The 27,921-nt window shown below is 43.6% G+C and overlaps 1 protein-coding gene across 1 annotated transcript in view; it reads left to right on the top strand.

Moving 5' to 3' along the window:
- The first annotated feature begins 6,886 nt into the window (after positions 1-6,886).
- Positions 6,887-27,921, top strand: part of LOC126457634 (pyrethroid hydrolase Ces2a) — a 172,874-nt gene continuing 151,839 nt past the window's right edge. Inside the window, exon 1 of the mRNA XM_050094105.1 lies at positions 6,887-7,164. Within this exon, the coding sequence (XP_049950062.1) occupies positions 6,889-7,164 (276 nt within the window). The 5' untranslated portion in view covers positions 6,887-6,888. The remainder of the gene's footprint in view (positions 7,165-27,921) is intronic.

Below are 27,921 nucleotides of genomic sequence, written 5' to 3'. Positions count from 1 at the left end.
ATGATGATCGTTTCTCCCTGTGTAGGTCGGCGTCAACAAAGTATTTTTGCTTTCGGAGGAGAAAGTTGGTGACTGAAATTTTGCGATAAGATTCCGCCGCAACAAAAAACGCCTTTGTATTAATGGTGTCCATCCCAAATCCTGTATCATGTCTGTGACACTCTCTCCCCTATTTCGCGATAATACAAAATGTGCTGCTCTTCTTTGAACTATCTCGATGTACTCCGCTAATCCTATCTGGTAAGGATCCCAGGCCGCGCAGCAGTACCCCAAAAGAGGACGGACATGCGTAGTGTAGGCAGTCTGTTTAGTAGATCTGTTACATTTTCTAAGTGTTTGCCAATAAAACACAGTCTTTGGTTTACCTTACCCCACAATGTTTTCTGTGCGTGATTTCCAATTTAAATTGTTCCTAGGTATTTAGTTGAATTTATGGCCTTTAAATTGGGCTGATTTGTCGTGTAACTAAAGGTTAACGGATTCCTTTTAGCACTCACGTGGATGGCCTCACACTTTTTATTATTTAGGGTCAATTGCCAATTTTAGCATCGTTCAGATATATTTTATAAATCGTTTTGGAACTTGTTTTGATCTTCTGATGAGTTTACTAGTCGATAAACGACAGCGTCATATGCAAACAACCTAAGACGGCTGTTCACATTGTCTCCCACATCGTTTATACAGGGTGTTACAAAAAGGTACGGCCAAACTTTCAGGAAACATTCCTCACACACAAATAAAGAAAAGATGTTATGTGGACATGTGTCCGGAAACGCTTAATTTCCATGTTAGAGCTCATTTTAGTTTCTTCCACCTACGCTCAATGGAGCACGTTATCATGATTTCATACGGGATACTCTACCTGTGCTGCTAGAACATGTGCCTTTACAAGAACGACACAACATGTGGTTCATGCACGATGGAGCTCCTGCACATTTCAGTCGAAGTGTTCGTACGCTTCTTAACAAGAGATTCGGTGACCGATGGATTGGTAGAGGCGGACCAATTCCATGGCCTTCACGCTCTCCTGACATCAACCCTCTTGACTTTCATTTATGGGGGCGTTTGAAAGCTCTTGTCTACGCAACCCCGGTACCAAATGTAGAGACTCTTCTTGCTCGTATTGTGGACGGCTGTGATAAAATACGCCATTCTCCAGGGCTGCATCAGCGCATCAGGGATTCCATGCGACGGAGGGTGGATGCATGTATCCTCGCTAACGGAGGACGTTTTGAACATTTCCTGTAACAAAGTGTTTGAAGTCACGCTGGTGCGTTCTGTTGCTGTGTGTTTCCATTCCATGATTAATGTGATTTGAAGAGAAGTAATAAAATGAGCTCTAACATGGAAAGTAAGCGTTTCCGGACACATGTCCACATAACATATTTTCTTTCTTTGTGTGTGAGGAATGTTTCCTGAAAGTTTGGCCGTACCTTTTTGTAACACCCTGTATAGATAAGGAACAGAAAAGGGCCTATAACACTATCTTGGGGAACGGCAGAAATCACTTCTGTTTTACTCGATGACTTTCCGTCAGTTACTACGAACTGTGACCTCTCTGGCAGGAAATCACGAATTCAGTCGCATAACTGAGACGATATTCCATAAGCACGCAATTTCTCTACAAGCCCCTTGTGTGGTGTCGTGTCAAAAGCCTTCCAGAAATCCAGAATTACGGAATCAATTTGAAATCCCCTGCCAATAGCACATAACACTTCGTGCGTGTAAAAACCCCAGTTGTGTTTCACAAGAAAGATGTTTTCTAAATCGTATTGACTGTGTGTCAATAGACCATTCTCTTCGAGGTAATTCATAATGATCGAACACTATGTATGTTCTAAAATCCTGCTGCATATCGACGTAATAATGATATGGGCCTGTAATTTAGTGGATTAGTTCTGCTACCTTCCTGAATACTGGTATGAGCTGTGCAACTTTCCAGTCTTTGGGTACGGATCTTTCGTCGAGCGAACTGTTCAAATGGTTCAAATGTCTCTGAGCACTATGTGACTATTGAGGTCATCAGTCCCGTAGAACTTAGAACTGCTTAAACCTAACTGACCTAAGGACATCACACACATCCATACCCGAGGCAGGATTCGAACCTGCGGCCGTAGCGGTCGCGCGGTTCCAGACTGAAGCGCCTAGAACCGCTCAGCCACACCGGCCGGCCGAGCGAACTGTTGTATATGATTGTTAAGTATGGAGCTACTGGATCAGCATACTCTAAAAGAAACCTAATTGGTATACTGTCTGGACCAGATGACTTGGTTTTTTTTAGGTGATTTAAGCTGATTCACTACTCCAACGATATCTACGTCTAAGCTGCTCATGTTGGCAGCTGTTATAAAGGTACCTTTTCTCAGAAACAACTGGGAATAAAAATTTGAAAAAAAAATGTGACCTGTTAGTTACACATTTCTGGTCACTTGAACAGAGGCATTTATAAAAGAACTGATTAGTTTTAAGATAATCATTATTTTTGTAAAAAGTTAACTAAAAATAAAAAAACCGTCTGCAATTTCCTATGTGCGTAAGGCTCTAACTTCTTTGAGCTTTACAGAATAAGAAAACATCTGTGTTAAAATATACACAATACTCCAATGAGTCTAGCTTGCGGTTTTGAACAAATTCTGGCAAGTGGAAGCTGAGAAAAAGCACACCTCATTCTTAAAAATGCAACTTACGGGAGACAGTCATTAAAGTTGCAGTGCATCTCGGCTCTATTTAATGTGTTGTCTGCATCCTCTTCCATCTCATCTTGCAATATCCATTTTACTGCTTGTCTCCGGTGTCTCGACATTTTTTCAAGACTTCTAACTGCTCGCTCTGATGCCATAAGCCTTTCTTTACCTAAATTTAACAGTTGCCTCACTGTGGAAAACCAACACTTTGTAGTAATATTTTCAGGGCTTCACACCTTGTGACATTTCCTTCATTGGTTGCTGTCACTGCATCAAAGACATAAAAATTCAGTGTACTAATTGCCATATACACTGTCTTCGGAATAATGGTCGAGATTATGCCGTTGATGGACTCGTTAGGATCTGGTGTGCGGCCATGAAGACATTTCTTCAATAGACTTACATCTGACAAATCTCTGAAAGTTTGTTTCAAGAACTTCTCGCCTATTGTATTTGTACCATGAATCACTTTCTGGAGGGCATAGGCCATGAGTGGGTTTATCGTCTGCCCATACAGATTATCTCCTACACCAGTAAAATTATGCCTGATGGCCATGTGAAAGTAATTTCGAATGTTATCTATTACAGATTCTGTGAGTCTGTTCTTACCTAATCCTTTGCCATCTTCCTATTTCTGCCCCTGATGTGCAATTTTCAGTCGTCGCAGCCTCGAACCCATTCACTTTTGTACATGACCTATGCACTATTGCTTAGTGATAGTTACATTCTCTCCATATGGCTTCTCTTCCTCAACTGCTTTGAAAACTTTTGAATCCCTATTTGGTAAACAATTTCCGTCGGAGGCGAAGGATTCCGAAATCAAATTTCCGTCTAAGAACTGTTTCAATGAACGAATAAACTAGAAAGAAGGCAATAGTGTATTGTTGTTGTTGTTGTGGTCTTCAGTCCTGAGACTGGTTTGATGCAGCTCTCCATGCCACTCTATCCTGTGCAAGCTTCTTCATCTCCCAGCACTTACTGCAACCTACATCCTTCTGAATCTGCTTAGTGCAATAGTGTATATGTTATGTAAATAATTGGAAAGGGGAATTGCCGTCTATTATGATCAATGTGATAAATGAAAAACACAAAAATTGAAAATTTCGAGATTTCAAAATGTCCGGAGCCCCTTAAATGTGTAGAACACGAAACAAAGCTGCACGAAACGTTATCTCATGCCTAACAACGGCAAAACCTGTAGAAAATGGCGGAAATTGCTTACAGCAGTCTCTGGTGTGCATTCCTTCATGTGACTGTAAGCTAGTCACTACGCTGAAATACCAACCAAAAAACGTCGTGTGTTGTTAGGTACGCTATCCTCTTGGTACAACACTCTTTCCTAACCTCCGGCCTGCACTATACGGTGGTTTGCGGCGTAAGTACAAGAGACGTTGAATGATTAATGCAACTTTTTTTTTTTTGGAAACCAGGTTGATTTTATTCAGGATGCAATACACCTTATTATTCCACACTCTTCTGACTACAAAACCCTTTTTTCCAACATAATCTCTGGTCAATGCGACGGTCTTGCGCCACCTTATTGGGAGGGCCTGTATGACTGCATGGTACCACTTTACAGGTCGACGCCGGAGCCAATGTCATGCTGCATCAGTAACCTCCCAACCTCCGCGACATCCACGTACTACTTCCCATGGAGTGCATCCTCCATCGTGCCAAATAGATGGAAGTCGGAAGCTGCGAGATCCGGACTGGGAGCGCAGACTTGTGTGAGGCCTCGCCTTGTCATGGAGAAACAGAAGTTCGTTTGCATTTTTGTGACGACGAACACGCTGAAGTCGTTTCTTAAATTTCGTGAGGGTAGCGCACTACACTTCAGAGGAGATGGTGGCGCCATGAGGGAGGACATCAAACAGAATAACCGCTTCACAGTCCTAATGACCGTCGCCATGATTTTACCGGCTGATGGCACGGTTTTGAACTTTTTCTTCGGAGGAGAGGTAGTGTGGCGCCACTCCACTGACTGCCATTTTGTTTCTGTTCGAAGAGAAGAATCCGCTTTTCATCGGCTGCGACGATATTCGACAAAAAAAGTCACAATCGGCTCCGTAAAGTGCAAGCAATTCAGCACAGTTGTTTCTCTTTATGATCTTCTACGAGAAGGTGAGGAACCCAGCAGGTACACACCTTTGCGAACCCTAACTGGTGGAAGAGTGTGTCAGCACTAACAACAGAGACGTCCAGTTGAGAAACGAAGTACTTGATTGTGATGCGTCGCTCAACTCGAATGACAGTGTCCTCACGTTCCTACATCACAGGAGTCACTGTTGCATGTGGCACGGGGGATCGAACAGGTTTGGACGACCTTGTTGCGATGACGACAGACGCCTCGGCCGCCAACTCACCGTGCGTTTGTTCAGTGCCAGGTCTCCGTAAACATTTTGCAAGCACCTATGAATATTTGTGACCCTCCGGTTTCCCACCAAAAGAAACTTAGAGGAAGCACTCTACTTGGAACGCAACATTTCGAAGGCTATGTACCGCGTCGCAACTTCGTGAAACTACAGTGGCTAAAGGGGGAATATTCCACTATGGCCCACAACAAATTCCGCTTTGTTTTAAACGAAGCAAGCCGAGAAAAAGATATGTTGCATTAATTATTGAAACGTCTAGGTACTTAGTAGATCCAACCGCATTTCCACTACTGGCCAATAAAATTGCTACACCACGAAGATGACGTCCTACAGACGAGAAATTTAACCGACAGGAAGAGGTTGGTGTGATATGCAAATGATTAGCTTTTCAGAGCATTCACACAAGGTTGACGCCGGTGGCGACACCTACAACGTGCTGACATGAGGAGAGTTTCCAACCGATTTCTCATACACAAACAGCAGTTGACCGGCGTTGCCTGGTGAAATGCTGTTCTGATGCCTCGTGTAAGGAGGAGAAATACGTACCATCACGTTTCCGTCTTTGATAAAGGTCGGATTGTAGCCTATCGCGATTGCGGTTTATCGTTTCGCGACATTGCTGCTCGCGTTGTTCGAGATCCAATGACTGTTAGCAGAATATGGAATCGGTGGGTTCAGGAGGGTAATACGGAACGCCGTGCTGGATCCCAACGGCCTCGTATCACTAGCAGTCGAGATGACAGGCATCTTATCCGCATGGCTGTAACGGATCGCGAAGCCACGTCTCGATCCCTGAGTCAACAGATGGGGACGTTTGCAAGACAACAACCATCTGCACGAAAAGTTCGACGACGTTTGGAGCAGCATGGACTATCAGCTCTGAGACCACGGCTGCGGTTACCCTGGACGCTGCATCACAGACAGGAGCGCCTACGATGGTGTACTCAACGACGAACCTGGTGCACGAATGGCAAAACGTCATTTTTTCGGATGGATGCAGGTTCTGTTTACAGCATCATGAGGGTCGCATCCGTGTTTGGCGACATTGCGGTGAACGCACATTGGAAGCGTGTATTCGTCATCGCCATACTGGCGTATCACCCGGCGTGATGGTATGGGGTGCCATTGGTTACACGTCTCGGTCACCTCTTGTTCGCACTGACGGCACTTTGAACAGTGGAGTTCCATTTCAGATGTGTTACGACCCTTTATTCGATCCCTGCGAAACCCTACATATCAGCAGGATAATGAACGACCGCATGTTGCAGGTCCTGTACTGGCCTTTCCGGATACAGAAAATGTTCTACTGCTGCCCTGGCCAGCACATTCTCCAGATCTCTCACCAGTTGAAAACGTCTGGTCAATGGTGGCTGAGCAACTGACTCGTCACAATACGCCAGTCACTACTCTTGATGAACTGTGGTATCATGTTGAAGCTGCATGGGCAGCTGTACCTGTACGCGCCATCGAAGCTCTGTTTGATTCAATGCCCAGGCGTATCAAGGCCGTTATTACGGCCAGAGGTGGTGGTTCTGGGTATTGATTTCTCAGGATCTATGCACCCAAACTGCGTGAAAATGTAATCACGTTTCAGTTCTAGTATAATATATTTGTCCAATGAATACCTGTTTATCATCTGCATTTCTTCTTGGTGTAGCAATTTTGATGGCCAGTAGTGTCCTATTGAGTTTGGCGTCGCTGTAGATGCGCGTGTGGACGCGGCTTAACATTTGCAGCGAGAAGATGAGAGTGCGCAGCTCGTGCTTCCTGCAGATAAGAAGGCTGGCCGAGGCAGCCTTCGGCCGGGCGCGCCTCGCCAGAAGACGCGCGCCATGTGGAGGAGGAGCAGCGCAGCCCCGGTGCTGGTGCTGGCGGCGTGGGCGGTGCTGCGTGCCGCGGCTGCTCAGCCGGGGGCGGGGGAGCAGCTGGTGCGGCGCAAGAGGATCGTCGGCGGAGACCCCGCCCCGCAGCCGCCCGCCGACGACCCGGCGGTCGTCATCTACCGCGGCGACGAGCAGGCCACGCTGCGGGGGGTGCGCGAGGGCCCCTACTACGCCTTCAGGGGCATCCGCTTCGCCGAGCCCCCCGTCGGCAGGTTCAGGCTTCAGGTGAGCAGCGACCTTTTGATCTGCTTCGCTGCCTCGCTGGCTTTGTGGTTAACAGACGAGCCTCGCTGTTTTCGAAGAGAAGTTTCACTTAGTCTACAATTTTTTGGAAATTTGTGGGGAGCCCTGTTTGTTATAGAAGAGCATCCTTGCCTGTTTTATAACGCTATACGATATTACAGTACCCGTGCTGTTCTAACGTACTTTTCAATGTCTTTCAAGCATGCGTGAATGTCGGAAGGAATAGGCCCTGCAGCGATCGACAGCCATATGAAATACGAGAATCGTATTCGCTTTTGCCAGTATTGCTAAACTTTGTCTGCATGCGTGCATGCCTGAAGGACTTTTCAAATTAAATCAGAATAATACAGACATTCCAGTATAGTATTTCATATCTAATATCTGCGCTTCGACTTTAATCGTACGTTTTTTCTTGCATGGAACTCACAGTATTTGTGCGAGTGTAGGAGGTAGACGAGAGGGGTGACCTATGGAAGTTTGGGTCTGTCTGGGGAGCGTGCTCGGGTGGTCGAGATGGTCAAGACGGCCGCTCGCGTCAAGCAGAAGTTCCGGTTTCGAGTCCCGGACCGTGCACAAATTTTCATTGTCATCAATGCACAGTGCAGCCAAAGTTCAGCAGTATTCGCAGGTGCGAATATGATTCTCGTATGTTGTACAAGGGGAAGTAAATTGAACGCCGAACACCTACCACAACAGGACCATGGAGTGGTTCCATCCAAAAGTAACTGGAACGTGCTTAATACATTGACCTCACTGGGAAACGAGGCGATCAGTTGCTGTTTCATACAATGCAGTCGCCCGCTGCCGCATCCACTCCTGCACTTTCTCGTCCAACTCAAACCTAAGTTCACGCATGTCTTTCTCCAGGTCACCACAGATGTGAAAATCAAACGGTGAAAGATCGGGGCTATGCCTAGAATGTTGCATTGTTTCCCAACCAAAGCGTAGCCTTCTTCCTATTGGCAGTGTGGGGGCGGGCGTTATCGTGCTGTAGGATGATTCCGTCCGACAGCATTCCGACAGCCTGAGTTAATGCAAAGCCAACAGTGGAAACATTCCACTCCTACCTCGCGAAAGAAATCCAAAGTTGTTCACACAAATTTCGTTAAGGTCTTGGTGACCTCCTCCGCTGGCCGCAGGGTCACTCCGCTATCGCGGAACCAGAATCAGTGTGCAGCACTGTGAAGACAATCTGCAGAAATTGCGACCCCTCATGAAGTCTAAACGCCGAGGAATGCTCTTGGACGGAATCATTCTGTGCACGATAACACCCGCCCCACTGTGGCAATCGGACAAGGGCTACACTTCAGTAAGATGGCTGTGAAACACTACAACGTCCTCCGTTCAGGCCGGATCTTTCACCGTGTGTTTTCCACATCTTTGGCGACCTGGAACATGCGTAGTCGTCGATTTGAGTAGGACGAGGAAGTGCAAGAGTGGGTGCGATTAGGGATCCGTCAGCGGCCGACCTCGTTCTACGAAACAGGAATTGACCGTCTCGTCTCCTAGTGGGATAAATGTCTTAATGTGTGTGGTGATTGCTTTTCAATGAAGCCATTCCGTGGCCCCACAGTGACGGGTTTTTACTTGACTGCCTCTCATAGAGGACAAGATGATTAGTGTTACGAGGGCAAATTTCGTTAGCTTCATAAAATGAGTATGTTCGTTTCAGAGGTTGAGTCTTGTTTGTTTTTGAAGACGAGACTTGTTTGTTTCACAAAAGCGACTTGGTTACGCGGTGGTTTAGGGGAAGTCAAGACAAACTCGTGGTCTATCGAGAGAGGAAACAACCTCAAATTGGTCTACAAAAGCCACTGAAACTACAGCGCAAACGCTGCTCGCGAGATACAAGTATTTAATATTTTCTCCCTTTCCTATTCTACTGGCTGTCGTTAACGTTTGTAAGTTAACCTTCCCTGTGAGGATAATCAAAGGAAGAGACTTTTGAACAAGCTATGCAAAAACTCATTACTTTTTCAATTCGATCTGAACTTATCCCTCACAAGCATTGTTATCTTGTAGTAAGGACAGATTGCAGCCGAAATCTCGTGCGGTGCACTTGCGCTATAGCTTCAGCGGCTTTTGTATGTCAATTTAAGATTGGTTCCTGGCGTGGTAGATCACAACTGTCCTGTGTCAAATTGTTAATCATCACTTCCCCTACACCACAGTAGTATACGTTGTAAGTGAACAGTGATCGTTTACACCCCGTTATATGCTTCAGGAGAAGAGTTCTGTTTCTTTCAGAAGCGGTAACGTGGTTGTGTTCTAAAAACAAGTCTCGTTTATTTGAGTTTTTCGATGAGGAGTCGTGGTCGTTATGTTACGTTGAAGAGATATATTACCCGCTACGTTTTAATAAAACATTTATATAGAAAGACAATGAAAATGGTGCAGTATCAGACTACAGATATAAAGGTCTCAGGTTCGATCCCAAATCATTCATTCGATATTTATCTGTCATATATAACTTATATAAAAAATAAAAGCAAAAAAAAAAAAACGAAAATGGTACAGTGCAGACTGTGGATCGGAAGGTTTCGAATTCGATCACTGGTTAGTCTTATGGATTTATCTGTCATTTATTAAGTCTTTCACCTCTGGAAATGTTTGCTAGCGTGTTGGACCGTGCTTTAGAGTCCATGTTAAACTGTACGTCCCCCCATAGCTGTCTGGAAAGATTATGTCAGTTCAAAGGTCGGAGGAAGGCAATGACATACCACTTTCAATAACTGGTGTTCAAACCATTAGGGCTCGTGACAGCTTTACCTTTTACCAGACTAACGTCAACATACCAAAATATGTTTGAGACGTACGACGATGGTTCAGGAAGATAAGCCTGCCTCTGCTACTTATTATCTCTACATAACTTTATTGTTAAAATTTAAACAATATTCTACATAAAACACGTCGGTGCAGTCAGGTCACCTGCAGGGAGTATGCCGACAATGTAGGTGTTACGAGAACAAGACAAAAAGACTCTACATAACAGTCTTCTAATTTAGCACAAAATTTCCAGCGACATCGTTTTTAAACACGGCCACTCTTCTATTTAAGCAACTGGTGCATCGTTGCTCAAGCTTTCCAGTACGCACAAAACCTTTCCGATGAGCGGCAAGCCACGTATGCGCTATCTCCTTCGTGTCACCAGAAGTGAATCGACGGCCTCTTAAACCATTTTAAGTCGACCAAATAGATCGAAATCCGACGGGTCGAGGTCAGAACTGTGTCCAGCGTGCTCGAACAACTCCAAATACATATTCTGAAATGTCTAGACAGTGTGGGCTGCAACATGTGGACGTGCTTTATCTTGCAAAAAAAGTAACGGAGTTTGACAAAAGACTTCATAGTTTGTCTCAAATTGCTGGCTTCAGCAAAGCATATAACTGTAACATCGACTGTTTGCTGTTGACTTGTTTTCCGGGAATGATCCAAAATTGGCCCTTGTGTGAACTTAACTACTGTGGGGACCCCCTATCCTGCAGAGAGCTGACTCTTGAATTTCTTTTTCGCTGGAGATCATGGGGGTTTCTATTCCATGCTACTGTATTTGATCTTCGGTTCAAAGTGATTAACCCATGTTTCACCTGCAGTGATGATTCATTTTAGGATCATTTCACCTACATTAACATTATGGTCCACGAGCTGCAGACAGATTGCCATACGACTGCACTTGTTGGGTTCTTGGAGTTGCTTTGGGATATATTTTGCACAGATTACGAAATTTGAGCCTTTTGTGGAAGATGTCAAATGCGAAACTATGACTAATGCGCATGTGGTTTGCCATTTCCTTAACAGTCACTCGTCAGTTATTCAAAATCTACATCACCACTCTGCAATTCACATCCAAGTGCTTGGCAGAGGGCTCACAGAACCACTTTCATACTACTGGTCAACTGATCCACTTTTGAGTAGCTAGTCGGAAAAATGAACGCCTAAATCTTTCTGTAATAGCTCCAAATTCTCTTATTTTATTAAGATGGTCGTTCCTACCTACCTGGTGGGGTTCAACAAAATATTTTAGCTTTCTGACCAGAAAGTGGTGACTGAAATTTCCTGAAAATATCTCGCCGCAACAAAAAACGTCTTTGTTGTAATGATTGCCACTCCAACTCGCCTATTACTCCACCTCCTGTTTCAGCATAATACATAGCAAGCTACTCTTCTTTGAATTTTGTTGATGTTCTCCCTCAATCCTGTCTCATAAGGATCCCAGAAGAGAACGAACAAGTTTAGTGTAGGTGATCTCTTTAGAAGATTTGTTGCATCTTCTAAGTGATCTGTCAATAAAACGCATTATTTGATTCGCCCTCCTCACGACGCTTCCAATGTGAACGTTCCGATTTAATTGCTATTAATTGTAATCCCTAGATGTTTAGATTGAATCTAAAAATTTAAATTTGAATTATTTATCAAGTAACCAATATTTAACGGATTCTTTTTAGTATATTCGTGGAGGACCTCGCATTTACTATTGTTCACTTTTGGCACCATACAGACATCATACCTAAATCATTTCGTAATTCATACTGGTGTTCTGAAAACTTTGCTAGGTGGAAAGTACATCATGTGCAAACAATCTAAGATGGCTGTTCAAATTGTCTCCCAAATCGTTTGTATACACTACTGGCCATTAAAATTGCTACACCAAGAAGAAATGCAGATGATAAACAGGTATTCATTGGACAAATATATTATAGTAGAACTGACATGTAATTACATTTTCACGCAATTTGGGTGCATAGATCCTGTGAAATCAGTACCCAGAACAACCACCTCTGGCCGTAATAACGGCCTTGATACGCCTGGGCATTGAGTCAAACAGACTTTGGATGGTGTGTACAGGTACAGCTGCCCATGCAGCTTCAACACGATACTACAGTTCATCAAGAGTAGTAACTGGCGTATTGTGACGAGCCAGTTGCTCCGCCACCATTGACCAGACGTGTCAGTTGGTGAGAGATCTGGAGAATGTGCTGGCCAGGGCAGCAGTAGAATACTTTCTGTATCCAGAAAGACCCGAACAGGACCTGCAACATGCGATCGTGCATTATCCTGCTGAAATGTAGGGTTCCGCAAGGATCGAATGAAGGGTAGTGCCACTGGTCGTAACACATCTGAAATGTAACGTCCACTTTTCAAAGTGCCGTCAATGCGAACAAGAGGTGACCGAGACGTGTAACCAATGGCACCCCATACCATCACGCCGGGTGATACGTCAGTATGGCGATGACGAATACACGCTTCCAGTGTGCGTTCACCGCGATACCGCCAAACACGGATGAGACCATCATGATGCTGTAAACAGGACCTGGATCATACGAAAAAATGACGTTTTGGGATTCGTGCACGCAGGTTCGTCGTTGAGTACACCATCGCAGGCGCTCCTGTCTGTGATGCAGCGTCCAGGGTAACAGCAGTCATAGTCTCCGAGCTGATAGTCCATGCAGCTGCAAACGTCGTCGAACTGTTCGTGCAGATGGTTGTTGTCTTGCAAACGTCCCCATCTGTTGACTCAGGGATCGAGACGTGTCTTCGCGATCCGTTACAGCCATGCGGATAAGATACCAGTCATCTCGACTGCTGGTGATACGAGGCCGTTGGGATCCAGCACGGCGTTCCGTATTACCCTCCTGAACCCACCGATTCCATATTCTGGTAACAGTCATTGGATCTCGAACAACGCGAGCAGCAATGTCGCGATACGATAAACCGCAATCGCGATAGGCTACAATCCGACCTTTATCAAAGTCGGAAACGTGATGGTACGCATTTCTCCTCCTTACACGAGGCATCAGAACAACGTTTCACCAGGCAACGCCGGTCAACTGCTGTTTGTGTATGAGAAATCGGTTGGAAACTCTCCTCATGTCAGCACGTTGTAGGTGTCGCCACCGGCGCCAACCTAGTGTGAATACTCTGAAAAGCTAATCATTTGCATATCACAGCAACTTCTTCCTGTCGGTTAAATTTCGCGTCTGTAGCACGTCAGCTTGGTGGTGTAGCAATTTTAATGGCCAGTAGTGTACGAGGGACTTTCAATAAGTAATGCAACGTATTTCTTTTTCTCGGCCGATTTCGGTTGAAAAAAATGTGGGATTTGTTGTGGGATATTGTGGAATATTCCCGCTTCTGCCCCTATAGTTGCATGAAGTTCCATAGGTGGCGGCGCTGTACTTAGACCTCAAAACGGCGTGTGTAGCGGAGCTTCGTTCGAAGCAGAGAGCTTTCATTGAGTTTCCTTTCGTGGAAAACCAGAGCATCGCCATTAATGAACAGCATTGCAGGAGGTGTTTTCTAACAAGATAACGGTCGCCCACTTACCGCCGTTGTAACCCATCATGCTGTACGGAGTGACGACATGGTGCCTTGGCCTGCTCGATCACCAGATCAGTCTCCAACCGAGCACGTATGAGAGATCATCGGACGACAACGCCAGCGTCATCCGTAAACAGCATTAACCGTCCCTGTAGTGACCAACCAACTTCAGCAGGCATGGAACTCCAACCCACAAACCGACATCCTCCACTTGTACAAATAATGCATGCACGTTTGCATGCTTGCATACAACATTCTGTCGGTTACACCGATTTTTGACGTACCAACATTTAACATTTGCAGTGGCTTATCTCGCTCTTGCATTAACTTGCGGTTTTGCAATGTTAATCACTTAAATATGTTACCTAGGCAAATGTATTCCCGAAATTTCATTACTCTACATTAAAATATTTTGGTGTTGCCATTTTTTTTGCACAACCTGGGGCAGGAGACTAGCCTTTGTTAGTGACTTAAATTACTTGACTACACCGAGGATATGGACTTCTAAGTTGCTCGAGTTGGCAGCTGTTCTCGATTTGAATTTTGGAAAATTTTCTGCATCTTTTCTTGGTGAAGGAATTTAGAAAACCCGTTTTGTGTAACTAGCTTTAGCAGCGTTGTCATCGGTAACATTACCATCGCTAACGCGGAGAAGGTGCTTGAACGTATCTTGCCATTGGTGTACTTTAAATACGACCAGAATCTCTTTACATATCTTCCACATTTGGAGACAGAGTTTCATTGTGGAAACTTTTAAAACCATCTTGCATTGAAGCCCGCACTAAGTTTCGAACTTCTGTAAAACATTCCTAATATTGGAGATTTTGTGTTCTTTTAATCTGGCATGCTGTTTTCGTTGCTTCTGTGACAGTGTCCTGACCTATTTTTATACCATGGGGGATCTGCTAGGTACGTCTTTTGTTAATTTGCTTGGTATGATTCTTTCCGTTGCCGTCAATATAATTTCTTTGAATGTAAGCTACATCTGATCTACGGTTACAAAAGTTTGGCGGGAATGGAGACTGTTTCTTAGGTAGCCATTAAGCGAATCTTTACTTTTTTTTTTAAACAGATAGATTCTGCATTTCTTGTTGATGGATTTGGGTGTTACGGTATTCAGTCTTGTTGGGTGTTACGGTATTCAGTCTTGGTACCAAGATTTAGTGGTCACTAATCCTTCTATCTGTTATGAAGCTTTCCATTTGCTCAGGATTGTTTGTTGCCAAAACGTTAAATATGTTATCGCAACCATTTACACTTCATATGAACTCCTGAATTAACTACTCAAAATAATACGTTTAGTACAATTTCGGGCAATGTTTTATGCCTACCAGCAATGTTAAGAATATCGTATTTTCATCAACATTTCGAAAGTAGATTGGAGCTCCTCCAACTACAACTGTAAGATTCGGGTACCTATTCGAAATTAGACTTAAATATTCCTGGCACCCTTCAGCAACTATATTGTCTTAGTCTGGGGGTTGTTAAAAGGAACCAATTATTAACTAATTCCAGTCGTCGAGTATAACCTGTACCCACACTTGGCCTGCCGTCACTGATATTGCCGACTCCGAACGAAGACTTCGCAAACCCCAGGCATTTGGGTCAAAGTGAATAATTTTTTTCGGACACATACAGCCTGTCGACAAGAAGTTGGCCAGTTGTCACCGATAAGCAGCCATGATATAAATCACATTTGACTGTAACAGGGATAAATGAAAGGACGGTATAGTGACATTCATGTTCAAATGTCGATTTTATTTGTAGTAATGAATATAAAATTGTTTTCAATATGAAAATAATGTGTATAGGAGAGCGTCTAAATGTGGTTGCCGCTGCTTTTTTATATATTAACGAACCGAGCTACCCACGTATTAGTCCTTATATAGTGTATTTTAACTAGCATGTATTACAATCTATTTATCTCCAATCAGTCGAATTTCTCCAGATATGAAAAAGGTTTGGGTTTAACCTGGCCAGTTGTAACACCTCACATCCTCTCTCCTCCTCCCCATAGGATGCCCCAAGACACCCTCAAAACTAGGACAAATCCGGGGAGAACCGAACATATGGCATACTATCTACTTCAGTTTAACTAGAACATAAACTGCTTCTAATAGCAACAAACACGCCACTACCAACAATTTGATCTCTCCTTTCTGAACATCGTTAGGTCCTTGGTAAAAACTTTGACTGGTCTTATCACTAGTTTTAGTCAGCTTTCAGTGCCTGTAACGATTTCTGCTTCAGTGCTCTCTATGAACACTTGGAGTTCCAGTTCTTTCTAAACACAGCAACGACAGTTTACAACTATAATACCAGTGTTTCCTAATTCTAGTCTAGTCCTCTGTTTGAGATGCACCCTTTGAGACTGAACTGTAGTTCTTACACTTCTGCATCACTATGGATGCGACTGGACATCCTGCTCTTTTCTCCTAGTTCATGCTTGTTTGGCTGATTTTGAATTATTCAATCCATTGGCAAACACTGCTTAAACATTACCCCCTCCCATATATGTGGTAAAAGACTCCTGTGGGCTTCATCCCTGGTACACCTTCAGACTATAGTATCCACCTGGGACTAAACTGCTCCGCATACCAGGCCTGTATTGTAGGATGATGCCTCTGCTGGTGGACGTGCATATGCAACTCAAGTCAACATACCATAACTCACTGAGCTGTTTTTAAGCCCAGCCTCATACAGCTCAGGCTGTTTGCGTTGTAGCTCCATACAGTGGCCACAGGAGGCGCCAACCTCACAATAGAGAGCACTGTAGTCTTGACATCATTATACAGGGTGATTCAAAAAGAGTACCACAACTTTAGGAATTTAAAACTCTGCAACGACAAAAGGCAGAGCTAAGTATCTGTCGGCGAATTAAGGGAGCTATAAAGTTTCATTTAGTTGTACATTTGTTCGCTTGAGGCGCTGTTGACTAGGCGTCAGCGTCAGTTGATGCTAAGATGGCGACCGCTCAACAGAAAGCTTTTTGTGTTATTGAGTACGGCAGAAGTGAATCGACGGCAGTTGTTCAGCGTGCATTTCGAATGAAGTATGGTGTTAAACCTCCTGATAGATGGTGTATTAAACGTTGGTATAAACAGTTTACAGAGAATGGGTGTTTGTGCAAAGGGAAAAGTTCTGGACGGCCGAGAACGAGTGATGAAAATGTAGCACGCATCCAGCAAGCATTTGTTTGCAGCCCAGGAAAATCAACTCACAGAGCTAGCAGAGAGCTGCAAATTCCACAATCAAATGTATGGAGAGTCCTACGAAAAAGGTTAGTTATGAAACCTGAACGTCAACTACCCGAGGCGATGGATCGGCCGCCAGGCAGCCCGTGACAGAGCACTTCATCACTGGCCTCCAAGAAGCCCTGATCTTACCCCCTGCGATTTTTTCTTATGGGGGTATGTTAAGGATATGGTGTTTCGGCCACCTCTCCCAGCCACCATTGATGATTTGAAACCAGAAATAACAGCAGCTATCCAAACTGTTACACCTGATATGCTACAGAGAGTGTGGAACGAGTTGGAGTATCGGGTTGATATTGCTCGAGTGTCTGGAGGGGGCCATATTGAACATCTCTGAACTTCTTTTTGAGTGAAAAAAAACCATTTTAAATACTCTTTGTAATGATGTATAACATAAGGTTATATTATGTTTCTTTCATTAAATACACATTTTTAAAGTTGTGGTATTCTTTTTGAATCACCCTGTATTATGCAACATCACACGCCCATTCAGCGTCACACTGGTATCACTCCACTGGAGAGTATTTAGGCTGCCACCAGACCACACTGGAACTAGTACACGCTCCAAGCGTTACATTCACTAATAGCCCACTGATTGGATTCATCACCCTCGTCATGAGCACCTGTCGCACTCCCAGGTGCCACTCCTCACCAAACATCATCCCATCGGCGGCTGCTGTCATTGAGCCATCGCCTCCGACATCTGCCAGTGCCTACGTCCTGGAAATATCTTCGTCCCATCGGCAGCTATTGACGTCGAGCCACTGCCTCCAACATCCACCGACACCTCAGAAGCCTAAGCAGCGTTGTCTCACAGGCAGCTGTCATCACTGAGTCATTCACCTCCAACACCAGCCAATGTCTGATGTCCCAGAAGTACCGTCACCCTCAAGGACATACTCCTGGTTTGGGTCCTACTGTCGACCACCCTCTGCATTCTTCTACTCTGTCGCCCACTATGACTCATGTAGGCCACAATCCCCTAAACGTCTAGAAGTAACATTTCTGTCTGTACTTTAGTAGTGTGGTCATTCGTATACAAACACTGTATTTGAATTCTGTTCTTACTTCGTGTCACTTGTACATTTCATTGGTAGCCCGCAGCACCTCTTGGCCATGGAGGGGCATTAAAAAAAAAAAAAAAAAAGAGAGGTTACAGAACGTTTTTCCCGATTGGTGCAAGTGGAGAGTGGCACAGCCATATTGGCTTCGCAAGAACACGTAACCAACTTATGTAACAATCCTGAAATCTACCAAAGTCAAGGGAGTTGTGCCATCTGTTGGCTGTGAGTACACTAAACTGTACTGCCAATCTAAAGCCAGTTATGATAAAAGTAAAGACACTTATTCAATTACCCTTGTATAATCACGGAGGTAGATCAAATAAAAAAAGAAAGAGATTGCTGAACAAAACAATAACAGTCTTTCCGGATGTCAACATGGCTTCAGATCACAGCACTCAACTGAAACAGTAGCTTTCAACTTGACAAAAATCTCTGGGTTATTCTTAGCCCTAACAAACACATTCGATGTAATTTATCATTCTGTGCTCCTGACAAATCTTGAGGAATATGGTGTAAGAGGCCTGCCAAATGATTCTATTAAATCATGTTTGGTATATTGCGCTGAGGTAACAGAAATAAAGTATGTGGAAGAGAATGAACTCCAGGTTCCCCTTTGGGAACCATGTGTACTAAGACATGATGATTCAGGGGGCTCAATTTTAGGATCATTTCTTTTCTTTCATATATATAAACGACTATCCATTAAACATTAGTGATTCAGAGTCATTGCTATAGTGCCACACAAAACAACAAGATGTGCAAGCCTCCTCACGAAAAACACAACCACATCATAACACCACCACCTCTGAATTTTACTGTTGGCACTACACACATTGGCAGATGATGTTCAACAGGCATTCGCCATATGCCCACCCTGCCATCGGATCACCACACTGTGTACCATGATTCGTCACTCCACACTACATTTTTCCACTGTTCAATTGTCCAACATTTACACTCCTTACACCAAACGAGGTGTTGTTTGGCATTTACTGGCTTGATGTGTGACTTATGAGCAGCCACTCGACAATGAAATCCAAGTTTTCTCACCTCCCACCTAACTGTCATAGTACTTGCAGTGGATCCTGATGCAGTTTGTGATTCCTGTGTGTTGGTCTGGATAGATGTCTGTCTATTACACATTACAACCCTCTTCAACTGTTGGCGGTCTCTATCAGTCAACAGATGAGGTCGGCCTGTACGCTTTTGTGCTGGGAGTGTCCCTTCAAGTTTCCACTTCACTATCGCATTGGAAACAGTGGATCTAGGGATGTTTAAGAATGTGGAAATCTTGTGTACAGACATATGACACAAGTGGCACCCAATCACCTGACCACGTTCAAAGTCCGTGAATTCTGTGGGGCACCCCATTCTGCTCTCTCACGATGTGTGATGACTACTGAGGTCGCTGATATGGAGTACCGGGCAGTAGGTGGCAGCGCAATGCACCTAATATGAAAAATGTATGTTGTTGGGGGTGTACGGATACTTTTGATCACATATTGTAGTTATGCACTGTTCATGAATACAGTGCTGGACCAAACAATAACATACATGTTAGTCATTGCAGCACATTACACTAAAATAGTGTGTATCATGTAGGAACCAAGATATATAAAATCTCCCTCAGAACTACATACCTTTAAAAAATCTGTGAGATTGCACCTGCTGCAAAACTGTTTTGCTTCAGTCTCTTGATACCCATGCATGGAAACATGTAAATCAAACTTTTAACTGTAGAAATAAATTGCAACTATATAATATACCTTCAGCTTTCTAACTGTTTATTGTTTAGATCCAATTTGTTATAAAAATGTAAATGATCTACCAGTCATTTGCAAGTTGTAAAACGAATCAATAAAATAATATTCTGTACAATATACTGTATACAACATATTTATTGGAAAATACAGGTATAATGACAGGTATAAATAAAATAAGTCGAATGTTCAAGAATATACCTCAGTAAATATCCTTTAATTACTATAGTGCACAACTGGAGAAACCAGATAGGGAAGGAAAGGACAGTACTGCACCAAAACACGTACAGTAATCTGCCACTGATCCTGCACACAGGTCTCTTGTGCTCACATTTACAGGGAACGCTGCTCAGTGACCGCAACATTCCCTTTTGTTTAACATTGGAGTGTGAGCACTGTCCTGTGGCCATCTTCCTTGTGCCTGTGGAAACATACACTCACATTCCCACTCTGACAGTCCAGTCCTCTTTCACCTCCCACACTGAGGATTCCTAAAACTGTGCTGAATATGACCAGGCCAACCACACTAATAACATGTGACTTCAGTATTTAAAAACAACCGTCCTTTCCCCAGGCGTGGTTACCACACCTTTTCCGCCAAAGCTGTTGCAATTGCCACCTATGACATTACGGGAAATTTCAGCTGGCAAATAAAACAGGAATACATCTAATGCCATCTGCTCTGCCTCTTGGAGAACGTCTTCATTGGTGTCATCATTATCTGTCATTTCGCAACTATTGATGTTATCCACAAAAGTAAAAATATCCTCTCCTGATTTACCCAAAAAAGGATTCACTGTGCTAGCATCTAGGACTGATAGAGACACACTAGGAGGGGCCTGTTCCCTTCTCTTCTTGTGTAACCTCCGTGGTTGCTATATAGCTCTACATTATCCGCTAGCATTTGAGTGATCTGATCAAGTAAGTACTAAATCGGTCTAGAGCTGATAGCTTCTCACCCAATGTCATAATGTTGGCTGTCTATCATGACCAAAATCCCAAAAGAAATAAATGTGAAATATCACACACTTCAGAGAGGAAAGATACAACAGAGAGAAGGTAGGCAATGAAAACCTCATAACTCCATCTGTCTGTGAAAACTCTTAATTCTAATAGGTTCCCTAATGGGTAGGTGAGAAAGTTCCAGTCACATTCAGCTTAGAGACAGTTGTTTCATTTATTTATTTATAACAGTTTACTATGGAAAACTCATGCCTATACCCACCAGGTCAGGGGTGGACTATGAACCCCTGGTGCTTACTGTATGGTGCATAGTCATGAAGATGTCTGTGGTCGCTACAACCAGTACACCCGATAGTGAGGTGATGTTGCGTGGCAAACATTCTAGACTGCATCAAGTGCTGGCACAGCAATCTGGCTGCTGCACTGGTACCAAGGCAATAGGAGACCTACACAGCCATAGTGAATCACAAGACATATATATCTAGGTTGCAAACCCTGGCCTCTAAGCCTGGTTGGCAGTATCTGGTGTTGGCTGTGCCCAGTGGATCAGCGACTTGGAGGGTCTCAGTTCGACCCTCAGCCCTTCAGTGCTGCTGCTTGACCCCCAAGTAAGTAGTTCCATAGGATGGCGAACATAGATATCTGCTCCAGATGGTGGTTGGTGAATGGTGAAGGGCTATGGGTGGTATCCTACTGTACAACTGTCGCCGATTCAGTGTCATGTCCTGGCTGGATTACCTCTATTTATATCCGTGAGGGTGGGCTTATTGATAAGCAAACACCCCAGATGTCAAAGACTCTGCTTGCTGCAATGCCACTTAAGTGTCCTGGGCTTAAGCAGTACTGTTGGTGGTTGACCAAGTGGTTGTGTCAGTGAAACTTCCTGGCAGATTAAAACTGTGTGCCAGACCGAGACTCAAACTCGGGAACTTTGCCTTTCGCGGGCAAGTGCTCTACCAACTGAGCTACCCAAGCACGACTCACGCCCCATCCTGACAGCTTTACTTCTGCCAATATCTCGTCTCTACCTTCCAAACTTTACAGTGTAATGATACAAGTGTGGTGCCAAAATGCTGTACTGACTTGTTATGGCAAGCAGTAGGATTATGGCCAGAGGTGCTTGAAAAGCTCTGTGTTGCTACACTAATAGATAGATAATTGGATCAATTACATGTATATTCCTGTAGGCACCAGGAAGACAAGGCTAGACAATGGGGGAGTCCACGGTCTGGAGACAGTGTATTTGACTACGAGTTAGAACGTCTTGGGCCCGGGTTAGAAAACAGCCACTGCTTAAATTTTGAATAAAAAGTCATCAGCAATGGTGATCGAAGACTTCCAGCGTGAGAAGTCACCCTTGTTCTTCCAACAGTCTTCTCAAATAGGGCAGAGGAGCAGACAGAGGTTCAGGGACTCTCTTGCCCTTAGGGTGGGAAACTGCCCTTAAAAAGTGGAAGAATCAGCAATGATCAAAGGCATGAGGGTGCAAAAGCCTCTGCATTAAAGACACACAATGTGTATCCACAGTACATGTGACCTGTAATTGAAAAAGTGTCATGATCATCTCCTCAATGGCAAAGGATTCCAGATTAGTCTCCCACCCAGATCTCCATGGGGAAGGTTACCATGAGAAAAAGGTAGAATACCACCAATGAGATAACGTGCTACAAGTTGGAGCATGGAATGTAAAAGGTTTGAACATAGTAGGAAAGTTAGAAAATCTGAAAAGAGAAATGCAAAGGCTCAGTCGTATAACAGGGGTAGGATTCATTTTGAATATGAAAGTAGGGCAGAGAGTGAGCCACATACTGTGAACAGTTCAGAGATAGGGCCATTCTCATAAGAGTCAACAACAAACCATTGTCAATAATGATAGCTTAGGTATACATGCCAATGTTGCAAGCACCAGATGAAGAGATAGAGTTATTATATGAGGATACTGAATGGGTAATACAGTACGTAACGAGAGATGAAAATCTAGTAGTCATGGAGCATTGGAATGTGGTTATAGGGGAAGGAACAGAAGAAAGGGTTATGGGAGAGTATGGCCTTGGCAGCAGAGATGAGAGAAGAGAAAGACTAATTGCATTCTGCAATAAATTTCAGATGGTAATAGCGAATACTCTGTTCAAGAATCACAAGACGAGGAGGTATAGTGTGAAAAGATCCAGAAACATGAGACGTTCCAACTGGATTACATCATGGTCAGACAGAAATTCCAAAATCAGATATTGGATTGTAAGGTGTATCCAGGAGCAGATATAGATTTATATCACAATTTAGTAATGATGACTGACTACCAATGATGACTGAAGTTTAAGAGTATCGTTCAAAAGAATGAATGAGGAACGAAGTGGAATATTAAAGCACTGAGGAACAATGAGACATGTTTGAATTCACTAAATATGTTGATACTGCGATAAGGAAAACCAGAGTAAGTTGTTCAAGAGGAGACGTGTGAACATCTTTAAAAAGGGCAATCACAGAGAGACATAGGTAAATGCGGAGAAACCTTGGGCAACGGATGAAGTATTTCAACTGATCGATGGAGAAAGAGGTACAAGAATGTTGAGGGAAAGAACGTAATACAGCAATGCAGCCAAGATGAAATAGCTGCCGGAGAGATGTGAATAAATCCAAAATGAAATGATCATCAGAAGGACTGACTCAGCTTATAGAAAAGTAGAAACAACTTTTGGCAAAATTAAAAGTAGGGGTGGTCATATTAAGAGTGCAATGGTAATTTCACTGTTAAACACAGAAGAGAGACTGGATAGGTGGAAAGAGTACACTGAAGGACTATATGCATAGGAGGACTTGTTGATGGTGTTGTAGAAGAAGGAATTGGAGGCGATATGGATGGCATAGGGGATTGGAACCAGTGTCAGAATTTAAAAGAACTTTGCAAGATTTGAAATCAAATAAGGCAGAAGGTACATCCACACAATTCTGAAGATAGCAAGGACAAGTAAGCTCAAAAACTATCACCGAATCAGCTTAACAGCTCATGCATTCAAACTGCTGACAAGAATAATAAACAGATGAATGGAAAAGAAAATTAAGGATCTGTTAGATGACGATCAGTTTGGTTTCAGAAAAGGTAAAGACACCAGAGAGGCAGGTCTCGTACTGCACTTAATATTAGAACCAAGACTGAAGAAAAATCAAGACATGTTCATAGGTTTCGTTGACCTATAATGCTCAACAATGTAAAATGGTGGAACAATTAAAATCACTCAAAAGAGGGAAGGCCGCTGGACCTGATGGGATACCAGTTTGATTTTACACAGAGTACGCAAAGGAACTTGCCCCCCCCCCCCCTCCCCCCCCTTCTTGCAGCAGCGTACTGTAGGTCTCTAGAAGAGCATAGCGTTTCAAAGGATTGGAAAAGGGCACAGGTCATCCCCATCTTCAAGAAGGGATGTCGAACAGATGTGCAGAACTATAGACCTATATCTCTAATGTCGATCAGTTGTAGAGTTTTGGAGCACGTATTGTGTTTGGGTATAATGACTTTTCTGGAGACTAGAAATCTACTCTGTAGGAATCAGCATGGGTTCCAAAAAAGACGATTGTGTGAAACCCAGCTCGTGCTATTCGTCCATGAGACTCAGAGGGCCATAGACACAGGTCCCCAGGTAGATGCCGTGTTTCTTGACTTCCACAAGACATTTGATACAGTTCTCCACAGTCATTTAATGAACACAGTAAGAGCATATGGACTATCAGACCAATTGTGTGATTAGATTGAAGAGTTCCTAGATAACAGAATGCAGCATGTCATTCTCAGTGGAGAGAAGTCTTCTGAAGTAAGAGTGGTTTCAGGTGTGCCACAGGGGAGTGTCGTAGGACCGTTGCTGTTCACAATATACATAAATGACCTTGTGGATAACATCGGAAATTCACTGAGGCTTTTTGTGGATGATGCTGTAGTATATCGAGAGGTTATAACAATGGAAAATTGTACTGAAATGCAGGAGGATCTGCAACAAATTGATGCACGGTGCAGGGAATGGCAATTATATCTCAATGTAGACAAGTGTAATATACTGCGAATACAAAGAAAGAACCATTATCATTTAGCTACAATATAGCAAGTCAGCAACTGGAAGCAGTTAATTCCATAAATTATCTGGGAGCAGGTATTAGGAGTGATTTAAAATGGAATGACCATATAAAATTGATCGTCGGTAAAGCAGATGTCAAACTGAGATTCATTGGAAGAATCCTAAGGAAATGTAGTCCGAAAACAAAGGAAGTAGGTTATAGTACACTTGTTCGCACACTGCTTGAATACTGCTCACTGATGTGGGATCCGTACCAGATAGGGCTGATAGAAGAGATAGCGAATATCCAATGGAGAGCAGGATCATTTAGTAATCGCGAAAGCGTTATGGAGATGATAGATAAACTTCAGTGGAAGACTCTGTAAGAGAGATGCTCAGTAGCTCGATACAGGCTTTTGTTGAAGTTTCGAGAACATACCTTCACCGAGGAGTCAAGCAGTATATTGCTCCCTCCTACATATATCTCATGAAGAGACCACGAGAATAAAATCAGAGAGATTAGAGCCCACACAGAGGCATACCGACAATCTTTCTTTCCATGAACAATATGAGACTGGAATAGAAGGGAGAACCGATAGAGGTACTCAAAGTACCCTCTGCCACACACCATCAGGTGGCTTGCGGAGTATGGATGTAGATGTAGATGTAGATGTAGATGGTCGAAATTATGAGAGAAATAGGATTGAGCTATAGGAAAAGATGGGTAATATACAATGAGTACAAGAACACAGGAGGAACAATAAGATTGAATCAAACAAAGGAAACTACAGGTAGGAATATCAGCAATGTAGGAAAAGACAGATTGCTACTTACCATAAAGAAGACATGTCAAGTAGGAGACAGGCACAGTTAAAAGACACTTACATACAGTTTTCCGCCACAGCCTTCATCAGGAAAAGAGAGACACATTCACACACACACACACACACACACACACACACACACACACACACACACACACACACACAAAATCAAGGACAACTCACGCACACACAACTGCCAACTCCAGCATCTCAGGCCACAATGCAACATCTCATGGGATGTAAACAGTAATCTAGAGGGGGCGGGGAAGGAGAAGGGATGGTGCGTGGGTTAGGAGAGAGATGAACACTGTCTGGTGGACTGTTCATGAAGTAGAATTTCAATAGGCAGCTTCAAGAGGTTGTGGGGCAGGGAGGCAGAGAAAAAAGAGAGTGGTGGGGAAAGAAGGGTGGATGCATTGGCAGAGGGCTGCAAATAAACAGGGTGGGAGATGAGAAAGGGGGCAAAATGGGTGGAAACTATTGAGTGGAGGGTGTGGGGATGGTATGTTACCATAGGTTGAGGCCAGGATAATTACAGGAGCAGAGAAAATGTGTTGTAACCATAACTCCAACCTGCACAGTTCAGAAAAGCTGGTGGTGGAGGCTCAGGTAGCGAAGCAGCCATTGAAATCAAATGTATTGTGTTCAGCTGTATGTTGCATCACAGGATGGTCTACTTTTCTCTTGGTCACAGTTTGGCAGTTGCCGTTCGTCCTGGTGGACAGCTGGTTGGCTGTCATACCAATGTAAAAGTTGTTTAATGATTGCACCAGAGCTGATAAATGACAGGGCTGCTTTCACAGGTGGCCCAGCCCATGATGGAGTAGGTTAAACTGTGACAGTACTGGAATAGAAAGTGCTGGGTGGTTGGAATATGATCCTTGTGGCAAGGGGTTGGGGTTTGGAGTGGCATAGCAGTGGGCTGGGATGTTGTGGAGGTTGGGTGGGCAATGGAGCACCACTTTAGGAGAGGAAATATCTTGCGTAGAATGTCCTTCATTTCAGGGCATGATGATAGCTAATCAAAGCCCTGTTGGAGGATGCAGTTCAGTTGTTCCAGTGAAAGTCTGCAGGGAGACTGCCTAATGGGCTCTCGAACTGATAATTCAATTTAGTACTCTGTTTTATTAGTCATACCTAAGCTGTTGGTTAACAGCGAGGGAAATCATAAAGTAGTTGCAACATCTGTTATGCCTCTTCATTAGATAACTGACTCCACTCAAACTCACTAGATTCAGAAACCATAGGACAAACACCTAGATGATGGGTATGTTTGCAGAAATTTTTTTTAAAGAGGTTCAAAAGCTGAAATAAAAGATGCCCTGAGTATAATACAACATTAACCCAATTTTTCCCATAAAATCACACCCTAACGCTTCACTACAATGACCCTAACAGGCCAGGAAAATTGCCCATTACAGCAGTACACATTTAGTGTGCTTACTGAATCCAACTGCTGACTTTTAACTGCCCTACAGCTTCCTATGGTTGTTTGTACCTTAGGTAGTTTAGAAATATGCTGATACATGGAATACCACCACTAGTCCAACAAGGACAAAGTACTACCAGAGTTGAGGAAGGTGCACACTGGCTCATGGTTGCGGCAAGTGCTAGCCAAAGGTAAAGAATGACCTTCAACAACCGACACCTCGTTAAAAGTTCATGGACAGGTATGAGAAACTGAGAGCCTACCTGTATCCTGGTGTCAGATGTATGATGGCTTCTCTTGGGGAAGACAACAATTCCGAACAAAATGCCTGGGTTCACTGCAATGAAAGCAAAGCCCTTGCACCCTCTTGTGTTTACCCAAGGTGTTAAGTTTAGCATGAGCTACACATGCTACCTGCTCATCAGAGCTGTGCCTTGTACCCACTTGAGAAACACCAATGTACAATAACACTGGCTAGCTGTGTCTCTGCAGTGGTGCATGCTTCACTTTCATAGTTAGTCTGAAGTTCCCCATTGTGATGAAAATGAAAAACATGCTGATTAATTAAATCACTCTGAACTCTTTTGGAAAGACATTCTCTTAAAATGTGGCTATGCAACTCTCATATGCTGCCATGTTTAGCTAAGACAGTGCTAATCAAGTTGCTTAATGAAGGGGATATAACCTGTAAAGCTATCTCCCAAGAAATATTAAAAGCACTGATCTGCCTTTCCAGATTGGCTGGAAACAACAAAAACTTTACTAAACAAGGAACAGCGTCAGTTGCTAAATAATCTGTTCCTTGTATCATGCTGCAAAGAGGATTCAGAAGCTTGGCAAAATGACCAGAATCATGACCTATTTGGGTGCCCGATAGACCTTGGTCCCTGGTTTTCCATCGGAAGGCCATTATCCCAATGTGTAACCACTAACCCTGCCCTTTAAAGAAGGATCAGTTGTTACCAAACTTAAATCTTCAGTGCAATTAGTTAAGTGAGTAATCTGCACCTGAAGCCTATAAATTTGTGACTGAAAAGGGGAATGCTTTCTAAAAAAACCTATATTCTTGCCTAGATCACTG

The sequence above is a fragment of the Schistocerca serialis genome, chromosome 2 (assembly GCF_023864345.2).
Source record: "Schistocerca serialis cubense isolate TAMUIC-IGC-003099 chromosome 2, iqSchSeri2.2, whole genome shotgun sequence".
Classification (NCBI taxonomy): Eukaryota; Metazoa; Arthropoda; class Insecta; order Orthoptera; family Acrididae; genus Schistocerca; species Schistocerca serialis.
The sequence above is the reverse complement of the archived record's forward strand: the minus strand, read 5'-3'. Positions and strand labels throughout refer to the sequence as shown.